Source organism: Cygnus olor, chromosome 28 (genome assembly GCF_009769625.2).
Source record: "Cygnus olor isolate bCygOlo1 chromosome 28, bCygOlo1.pri.v2, whole genome shotgun sequence".
NCBI lineage: Eukaryota > Metazoa > Chordata > Aves > Anseriformes > Anatidae > Cygnus > Cygnus olor.
The window spans coordinates 2,447,413-2,457,442 of NC_049196.1; the positions used below are offsets into that span (position 1 = coordinate 2,447,413).

General features: G+C 52.1%; 1 protein-coding gene across 2 annotated transcripts; it reads left to right on the forward strand.

The window, feature by feature from the left end:
- Positions 1–300: 300 nt before the first annotated feature.
- LOC121060986 (chromatin target of PRMT1) lies at positions 301–9,391 on the forward strand. 2 transcript variants are annotated; one of them, XM_040539194.1, is made up of 6 exons: positions 301–528; positions 1,702–1,783; positions 3,266–3,419; positions 6,499–6,685; positions 6,799–6,936; positions 8,196–9,391. In XM_040539194.1, the coding sequence occupies exons 2-6, from the start codon at positions 1,719–1,721 to the stop codon at positions 8,396–8,398; spliced, it is 747 nt and encodes a 248-aa protein (XP_040395128.1). In that variant the 5' UTR covers positions 301–528; positions 1,702–1,718; the 3' UTR covers positions 8,399–9,391. The 2 variants fall into 2 exon arrangements, with proteins under 2 accessions (XP_040395128.1, XP_040395129.1); XM_040539195.1 differs by having other exon boundaries at positions 314–528; positions 6,502–6,685.
- Positions 9,392–10,030: the final 639 nt, after the last annotated feature.

Here is a 10,030-nt window from a genome sequence, read left to right on the forward strand (position 1 = left end):
CGGGGGCACCGGGAGGAGGACGGGAGCCTCGGGGTGAGGACGGATGCCCCATGGGGAGGAGGACGAGGGCCCCGCGAGGCCTTGGGGACGCCCCCGCCCCACCGGGGCCAGGCCTCGCCGCGCGGCATCCCCCCCAACACCGGCCCCACCACCACCGCCCCTGCCCCCGGGCGACAGCGGCCAGGCCGCACGGGCACCGGTCCCGCCCACCCCGTGCCGGTTGACCAATAGCAGAGGAGGAAGGCGCTGCGCCTCCGCTGCCCCGCCCAATGGCGGAGGGCGCTGTGCTGGCGGCACCCCGCGCCTGCGCTGCCGTGGCCGCCGCCATTTTGGCCGGCTCGTGGCTGGGCGGCGGGGAGGGGGGGGGCGGGCGCTGCGGCCGCGGCCGCCATTTTGTCGCTGAGGCGCTGGAGGGCGGCGGGAGCGGGCGGAGGGCGACGGAGTCAGCCCTGGTCCCGTGAACCGTGAGCAGCCGCCGCCGGCAGGGTATAGCCGGCCACAACCGGGACCTGGCGACTGCCTGCTTCGGTGAGAGGCCGGGGGGGCGCTGAGGAGGCGGCTGGGGTGTCCGGGGAGCCCGGGAAGGGGCCGGGGGAGGCCGCAGGGGGCCCTCAGGGGTTCTCAGGGGGCCCGGGGAGCTCCCGAGGCCTCTGCCCCTGAGGGAACCGGCGCCCGCCGCTGCCCAGGCTCGGGGCCGGGTTCCCCGGGGCGGTTGGGGCCCGGCCTCGCCCCCCTGGGCCCGGCGCGTTGTGGCGGGGGAACGGGAAAAAATGATCTTAAAAACGTTTAATGGTTAAAAAAATAACAGCCGGGTTTTAGCTCAGCGACTCGTTGGTGGCTTGTAAAACCCTGCCAGGAGGACGCTGTTCCGGGTATTGTGAGGATGAATGCTCGGTAGTCAGCGTTGAGCTTGATGGCGGTTATAAAAAACGAGGAATTGTTTCTCTCGTAGGCTTGCTCGTAGCCCGTTTAAGTAATACTAATCACTGCAAAAACACCCAAGGCTTGAGCTGTGCTCGCAGGATCGATAACAGCTGGGTTTAAATCCCTTTGCTGCTTTTGTGACCTGTGCGGCACGCTTTCATGCTAGACAACCACATTATGCCTGCGGGTGAGCTGCCTACCAAAGCATTAGATAATAAAAATCCAAGGGGACTGCACGTTTACAGTGTGCCCCTGGCCAGCCAAGCTGTGGCAATTGTAATGTAGCACAGGAAGATGGAGCCTTAATATTTTTAAAGTATATAGGACTTTTGTAGGGTAATCTTGGAATTTTATAGGGAAGTACATGGCATTATCTGCTTAAAACAAATTGGGGTTTCCGCCTTGCTTATACTAACAGCTTAGGAACTGTAGCAGTGTCACTAGATGCAGTATTAAACAAGACGTTTAAGGGCCACCTTGACTGCCAATTCACTGTATTTTTGCAGCATTACTTTTACCAGAGGAAAAAATTTCACTTCCTAAAAAGAAGGCTGCTTAGTAAGAATTAAGTTAACATAAATGACTAATTTATTAAACCTGCTGCATCATGGCAATGGCCTAGAAAACTTAATAAAACTGTGCTGATAAAATAGCAGTTATTTGCCCAGTTCTTGATTCTCTCTACCAAAGGAGCTGGAATGCAGGTTTTTGAATGTTTAGCTGAGTAAATGCAAGATCTCTGTGCTGTTTGTTAAATCTGGCTCTCATGTTTTGCAGATTCTGTTGATCTGAAGATGGCTGCACAGTCAGCACCGAAGGTTGTGCTAAAGAGCACCACCAAGATGTCTCTGAACGAGCGGTGAGGAAGCCAACAGCAGCTTCAGCTCATAAGAAATTTTTTTACTTAATTATCACTGTCCGGTGTCCAAAAACCAACGTGGTTTCTGCCCTCTTTTAACCTCAGTAAAACAAGCAGATGGCTATGCACCTCTGTCTTAAACTGCAACAAATGTGGTACGCAAGGTTAAAAGGGCAATTGTTTTGGAGCAATTTATCCATAGCAGTTAATATTAAACTTCTCAACACGTAAATATGGCGGGATGTGTTATAACAACAGAGAGAAACCTCACACCCTCCCTTTTTCTTCCACATGTTTTTACATTTATATAGTTGACACTGCAGTATGGTAGCATGTTACCTAAGCTGCAGTAGGCTTGCTGCTTTGTCCGAGGCAGACACACGTGCATGTGGTCTGGCCTGTAAGAGGCATGCAGCAGGCCATTAAACAAGCCCAAAGGCCCTTTAACAATGTTTTGGGCCTTGTAAGAGGCAAACGCTTTGCTTCATCTCCATCTCTCTCTTCTCGATACTGATTTCCTTATTTCTTCTGTTGAGCATTCTCCTGTTTTTTCCATGCCATTGTGCTTCTGCAGTTCTACAGACAACTAACAGTGACGCCGCAGTTACGTTTCACTTTCTTACTAATCACTCGTTGGTTAACTGTATTTATATCAGTGAGCCAGGGAAAAATGGAGCCATTTGTGTGCAGTCCCTGCTCTGGCAAGTGCTGCAGTGAGAGCTAGCCTGAGCCAATGGTTGGAGCTTGTTCCCGAGAAGACAGGTGGTGAGGTGCAGTGCAGAGAAGGCTTGCTGGCCTGTTTCATTTTGGTCAGTCCGTATTTCTTACCCGCGTTTTCTTTTCCAGCTTGTGTAGCTTCCAGGACAGCTGATGGGTTGCTGCTAACGTTGCTGACCATCTTGCTGTGTTCTGCTCTGATACAGCTCTTAAAGACAGAAGATTCTCCATGCACCACAAACACTACCAAGCAAACTGTTCTCATAAGTGAGCACGCTCAGGTGGTGGCATTTCTTAGGCACCAGTTCCGTGGTGTGCCAGAGGCATCTCATTCTGTCCCCAGGGTGATGTCTCCTGTAAAGCTGTCCTGGGGTATTGAGTTTTTTTATCAGGTTTCTGAGATCTTTGAGGGTTAATTTAGCTTTTGCAGTCAGATTTCACTTGGCTTTTCTGTTTCCGTGATGTCCTCTTCCATCTGTCATGGTCATCTCTGCTTATTGCTTGTTTTCATTCCTTCTTCCATTTCTAAAATCAGTAACCTGAAGCTTTATCGCTTCTGAATTAATATACAACATCACTTCTGAGTTTCCAGTTCTTGCACACTTGTGGAAAACAAGGAATATGTAATCACATATGATGTGACCTAAGTACCACTCTTTACATAAGGTTCATGGGATCTGGAGATCCAATCTTGAGAACCATGAAATGCCAATAAATGTATGTAATAAAGCTTTATTTAAACACCCATTTTATTCGACCTTGAAGCTTTACTAACATGCTGAAGAACAAACAGCCGATGCCAGTGAATATTCGGGCTACCATGCAGCAGCAGCAGCAGCTAGCCAGTGCCAGAAACAGAAGACTGGCCCAGCAGATGGAGAATAGACCTTCTGTCCAGGCTGCTTTGAAGCTTAAACAGGTGAGAGAAGGGGGCGTATTGTGGTGTGGCCAGGTGATGCCTGTCACCAGCTGATGGCTTTTCAGGATACGGTGGATTTTGAAAAATGTTCCTGAAAGTTAAACACTAGAAACCTTGAAGGGACTTGAAAAAATCCCGTTTCTCACTCCAGATAAGTAATACTTCGTAACTTACTGGTTAATATTACTGAGTTCATTGTTTTTGTGCTGGCTGTTCATATCTCCTCTCTATTTTTTCAGAGAAATGTTCTCATTCTGGGTTTCTGGATCTGCAGAGTTCTTCATCTCGCACTGTAGCTGCAGTTACAATTGCTGCAGATTGTTTCCAGCACTTACTGTCCAGTTGAGGCTGGTTGCTCCCATCCCCAACTCCACCCTCTCTTGGTGCACTCCCTTGATAGCAGCTGGCTGCGAGGACCAGATGAAAAACTGATGCTTGATTGCTTGCAAATGCTAGGCTGCAGGCCTGGATTTGAGCAATAGTGTTACATTTTCCTCATGCAAACTGTCTTTATCCCCATTTTAGTGATGAATGTTATAGATCGTGGGGCATGTTTGTCAAAGTATCCTCTCAGTACAGCAGCAGGTCTAAGCAAGCATGCTTGCTTTTGCTTTTTCTGCTGCGGCCCACGTTTCTCTATAACTGTGGGCTTACAAAAGGGGCAGTGGTGAAAAATAACGTACAGAACAGGTGTTTGCCTGGTCTGCTCCTTGTCAGGCTAAAGGGGTTTTGCAACCCTTAAAACTTGTATTTAAATGGGAAGGCTGAAAAGATTAGCTTAAAACGTGTGCGTAGGGCATGGGTTGGAACCTGTGGGGTACTGCTGCACAGCTGTGCAGTGAGTTTAAATAGCAGCACTGCATGACTTGACTGCAGCAGAGGTTAAATATAATTCTCTGCATTATCTTGCACACCAGGAGAAAGCCCTGGAAAGTTGTTAGCTGAGCTGCTTCACTAAATAGCTGGAATACTTAAACCTGCCACACGTGCTCATGTTCAGGGCTTAATCTCTGATAAAGAGGAATGCAGCTGCTTTTTAAGATCTCTTGAGAGTTCTGTTTTAAAAACAGACTGCGGTGCCAGTTAGCCTCCCAGAGCTTATAAACAAAAGCTCTGGAAATGGTAGCCTGAAGAACTTTCTGCTTTAAAAAAAAAAACAACAAAAAACTCGAACCTTAAGAATTTCACAAGTGGTAAGTGAAACTGGATTGAAAGCATAAAGTTTCTGCTTGCTGAATTGAGGAGAACAGGAAAGAACTGAGCCAAAAGCTTCACCCATATGCCAGGAATAGGTGTACATCGCGTTCTTCTGGGATTGAGTGCTGCCAGGGAGGGCTGCAGAAGCGCGTTATAGGGAAATCTGGAAACCTGATTGATGTTGGATTGCTCTTTGAAGATTGTAAGTTGCTCTGGGAGTTGATGTGGTGACAGGCTTTTCACAGGCACTTCACTTGGTATCAGCAGGAGCTTTTCTGATCCGTTTGGATGTGCTGTGTCGAAGTGCTGAGGAGCATTGATTCCAGTGATGTGTTTCAGAACCTGTGCTTCAGAAAAGTACTCTTAACTCCTGCAGGGCACTGCATGTGCTAGCTTTACGGGTTTGTGTTTGTACCCACCACATCAGTCTTTATGTAAACCTCCCTTCTGCTCTTGTGAAGTAAAAGCACTTACGTTGTGGTTCTAGGCATGCACTTCGTTAATGGCTGTAGCAGACCAAGGCGCTACTGCGCTGAGGCAGAAAGGTGAGCGCTCTTAGGCTCTGTCAGTGCAAAGTCCAGCGGTTATCTTAAACTCTCATGATAATATAAATGAGTAATGGGATGCAAAATGTTCACATGCTTTCTCATGCCCTTCTGCCAGCCAGGCTGGGCAGAAAGGAGACGAACATCTCAGACTGCAGCAGCTGTCGGAAAAGCGAATGAGTAAGCTCTGAGGCAGTAAAACTCGAATCTTAACTCAGCCACAGAGTAGGCTGCTTTCAGGAGAAGCGTTTCAGCTGTCCGCGGGCTTGAGTCAAGTAGATCTATAAAGCTGACGAGAAGCGTAAGCAACTCTGGGAAGCTGTAGTACACTACTGACCTCTGTGCCTTGCCTTCTGAGGGCTGAGAGCTCTTGTTCTCGAGACAGCTCTAAAGGTCCCCACTGTTTCCCAGTCCGCTGCAGGGTTCAACAGTTGCAGCAGAAGCTGTGTGCTGTGTGGAGACAGGATTGGCACCAGTGTGTGTTAAAAACACTGAGATGTAAAATTGGCAGTTCTGCTGCTGCTTCGTGAGCAGTTGAGCTGTGCCTGCAGCCGTTCTGGTGCAGGCTTTGAGGACCGGAGCAGCTACGGCTGTCCCAAGGGAAGCCAGCTCTGTCTGTGAGATGGACTCTGGTGGTTGGACCTGCGGGACTTCAAAGGAGGAGGGGGGGGGGGGGGGGGAAACAACAAACAACTTCACCTTAGAAGACAGATAAGCAAAGATGACTTCCCCAGTTTTTGTGAGGGTCAGGTGCTTCAGTACAGTTTCGTTTCCGTAACAGACGGAGAAGTTGGTGCTTTGCGTAGCGGTTGCAGTAGCCTGGAAGCGTGGCCAGGCCAGGGCTGTAGCAGCAGGCCCCTCGGAGCGATGCGCTGGCGTGTGGCTGCGCAGATGGCACTCGCTCTGCGGAGGTAGGCTAGGCTCGTTCCCCAGCAGGGGTGGTTGCTTTGTAGCTCAGAGGTTTTCATGGTCGGTAACCTTCCAGCAAGAAGGATTAGTGGGCTGCCGTGCGGATTAAGTGTCCGCTTTGATTTGGACCGAGCGGCACTGCTAAAAATGGAGAAAAATATTTCCTTCTGAATCTGCAAGCTTTCTTGTCTCTGTACAAACACTTGCTTCCAGGAAAGGTCTTTGTTCTCGGTTTGACCTTCATAAATTATCCCTCCTGAAGCAGATTTGATTGTGCTCTGTTTGAAGCTTGATTGTGTGCTGCGGAGAGCTGTTGACCCTCTATGTTTTTTAAAAAAAAACCTTACTGATAAGCAATTGCCGTGCTGTTTGTGTCGCAAGTCGGAGATTGCTGCATGACTTTGTTCCTTAAAAATCTTTCATTCCAGAAGAGCTTGAAGCAACGCCTCGGTAAAAGCAACATTCAGGCACGATTAGGCCGTCCGGCAGGACCCCTCGCTCGCGGAGCCATGGGAGGAAGAGGACTATCGATGGGGCAGAGAGGTTTGCCACGAGGAGCCATGCGTGGCGGCCGGGGAGCGAGAGCCCTGCTGAGAGGGGGACTCCCGCTCAGGGGTGAGTACCGCGGCTGGTCCGTCAGCAACGCCGCCTTTTCGACGGCTCGACTCCGGTTCCTTTGCTCAGTCTGGGAACTGATTTGTCTGCCTGGAATTCCGTCACTGTTGCAGGTCAGAGCATGCTTCGGGGAGGAAGAGGAATGTCCCCCAGGATGGGCCTGAGGAGAGGCGGCCTTCGAGGTCGCGGTGGCCCTGGAAGAGGCGGTCTGGGCAGAGGCGCCATGGGTCGCGGTGGACTTGGTGGCAGAGGTCAGTGTGCAGAAACTTCGGGAGCAGCGTGCTGCTGCTGAACACACCTGAGTTCCCTTTCCTGTTTAAGGCTAGCTTATGTAGGTACGTGCAGCCCGAGAGCCATTCACGCCCGAATGGGTGTATAAAACAGTGCTAAACGAAGGCTTCCTTTCCTGAAGCATTTTGCCAGGCCCTGTGCTTAACCCAGACCCTTGACTTTCGGTGTTGCTAGAGGGGTTTTGGGTAACGCTCTTCCCTCCTGCAGGTATCGCTGGCTGTGTGATGCTTTTGGTAGTAGTGCAGGCGGTGAGTAATCTCTGAACGTGCTGAGGAAGGCCACGCTGTCTTCTCACGCTTCAAAAAGGAAATGTTAAATGGCCTGTGTAAACCATAAGGCTGGGTATTTTAATTCGGTGAGGGGCAAAAACTTGATAGAGGAGAAAGCTCAAACTGTGGTGTATGAAGGAGCAGGTTCCTAGCTGACCCTTCACATGAGCAAAGTAAACTTAAGTGCAAAGTCAGAAACCGAATCAAGTCTCGGGGAAATGAGCTCCCCCTTGTCAACAACAAATCAGAAGCACCAGAGTGAAGCAGGAGTACAGGAGGAAATCAGGAGGCAGCTGCTGATGGCAGGGTTGTTAATGTTTCTGACACGTTTGGTTAGAACATCTGCCAGACGCGCTCTCGTGTTACTTTGAGATCAGCACAGTGTTTCTCAGAGCAGTCTTTGGGAACCTGCATATTTCCTGACAGCTTTGGCTTTCGCTTTATTTCTTTGCCTGACAAACTAGTACTGGTCAGTGTGGTCTCCTGGGTATCGTGCTTCAGAAGCAGTCTGAAAACTCTCAGGATTTGAGGTACTTCAGTAGAAGTTTGCTTGTAATGTTTGCTGCCGTTGCCACTTCGCTAAGAGCTTGAACCTGTCCCAGAAATCTGCAGGGGCTGCGCTCGGCAGAGGAGAAAGTACGCGGAGTGGTGTAGGAGCTGGAATGCGAGCAGGGGAGGTGGCGGTTGGAGCTGAGGGCTCAGGAGATAGCTGCGGATCAGATGTCTCTGGGCTGAAAGCGAAGCAGCCTGGGGAGCCACGCCAGCACAGCAGAGCCTCCCCGGTCCCGCAGCTGGAGGCAGGCGGAGGGGCAGCAGCTCCGGCGAGGCTGCCTGGCTCCCCGGGGAGGTGCTGGAGCAGCTGGGCCGTGGCTGTGCAGGGGGAGCGCGGCGACGCCAGGCCCCGAGGCTGCGTCTGCCGCAGTGTGTAACTGTTGTCTCGTCTCCGTAAGGTCGCGGCATGGCAGGCCGGGGAAGAGGGGGCTTCGGAGGCCGCGGCAGAGGCAGAGGACGAGGAAGAGGATCGGCACGCCCGGCGCTGACCAAGGAGCAGCTGGACAACCAGTTAGATGCTTACATGTCGAAAACGAAAGGACACCTCGATGCCGAGCTGGATGCTTACATGGCTCAGGCAGACCCAGAAACGAATGACTGAAGGTCGTTGCGAGAGACTGTCGTTGAAGTTAGTGTGTATGTCAATGCCCATAAGCTAAAAATGGAAACCCTGATTCATGCTGGAAGGACCCACAAGAATAGGGAGCAGCCCTGTTCTACCAAGAAATCAGACTTTAGCTGTTTCTTTAACATTTTGATACTCTGTGTTGTATGGAACCTTTCCGGATTGTTTTTTGTATCTTTTTTTTCCCCTAACTACTCCAAAGGTGACTTTGACAGACGTGCTGCAGTTAGCCCCTGACATCAGCCAGCCGCGGTTCCTTGCAGCGCCCCCGCAGAGGAGCGCTGCTCGTTGGTGCTGGGACCGCATGTTTATGTGCCTCCGAGGCGCCGCGGTTGCATTTTGGGACCAGTGCTGTCCCCAAGTGCGACCGAAGGGCCGAGCTCACGCCCCCAGCTCTCTTCAGTCCATCCGAAGCAAAGGCTCCTGGCAGGGTGAACAGTTGAGCCAGGTTTAGGTGTAGCGCTCCTTGTAGACATGCCAATCTTGCTGTTTTGCACCCAAAATTCCTCTCTGTTGATAGCTAGCGTTCTGTTAATGAGTAGTGCGGGGGACTTCCCGAGCTGAAGGCTTTTTGGGGTTTGTTTTAGATAAAAGTTTGAATTTCTTCTTGTTTTGTGTATGAACAGATGGCACCAGTGGTTTCTGTATCTGCAGGAAATTTTATTTAAAGGAATTGGAAGCAGGACCATAGAATTACGTCTGTGACAGCAGATCGTGGTAGAACTGGCTTTTCAAAACCCGGGGTCCAAGGTTCATTAGCTCACCAGTGCCGTTACCGCTCAGCGTAACCGAAACCGAGCCCTCAGAGCAGCCGCCTGCACTGACCCCCGCGCGTTTGGGAATGGAGAAGGGGTCTGCTCCTCCCCCTGTCCTCAAGTTTTAAGTTCGGCCATTCTGTGACCTGTTCCAGTTTCAATGGAATCCTGTATTTCTGGTTTGTTGTAACAAAGGAGAAATAATTATAAAAGCGAAGTGGACTCGGGCTGGTTTCTTCCCTTTTCCTCAGCATGCTGGGAGGGTCACATTGGCCTTTCTGCTACTCGTCCGGGGTGCATCCACGCCGTTTCCTTGTGCCCCCATACAGTAAGGGTTGCTGTGGGACGAGCTGGGGGCAGTGCTGGACCCCGAAACCTGCGTCCTGCAGGGTGGGAGCGCGTTCTGCAGGCCTGCAGCTCCTCGTGAGTGGGTGCTGGGGGTGCTCTCAGTCCCTCACACACACCGGTGCTGCTCGGTGGGTAAGTGTGGAGCACGTTACCCCGATGGTTAACCGGGAAGCGCCCCGGCTGCCTTCCTCGCAGCTCCGTGCTGCTGGGGACCTGCTCGTGGAGCTCCTGTGCCTGGAGCAGCGCGGGGGGGGGGGGCCCTGCAGCTCCCTCCTCAACTCTCCCGGCTGGCTGCCCGCACCCCCTGGCCGAGCCGGGACGCGGCGAGGGGCCGGGCTGGTGCCGGGGGCTCCGGGTCCCATGGGGCCGGTCCCGGCCGGGTCCCCCCGGTTCCCCCTTCCAGGTCCCCCCCCCTCCGGGGGCTCCGCGCCGGGGCCGCGCCCGGAGCCGGGTCCGGAGCCTCGGGCAGGGGCCCCGCCCGCAATGCAAGCGCGGCCCCCATTGG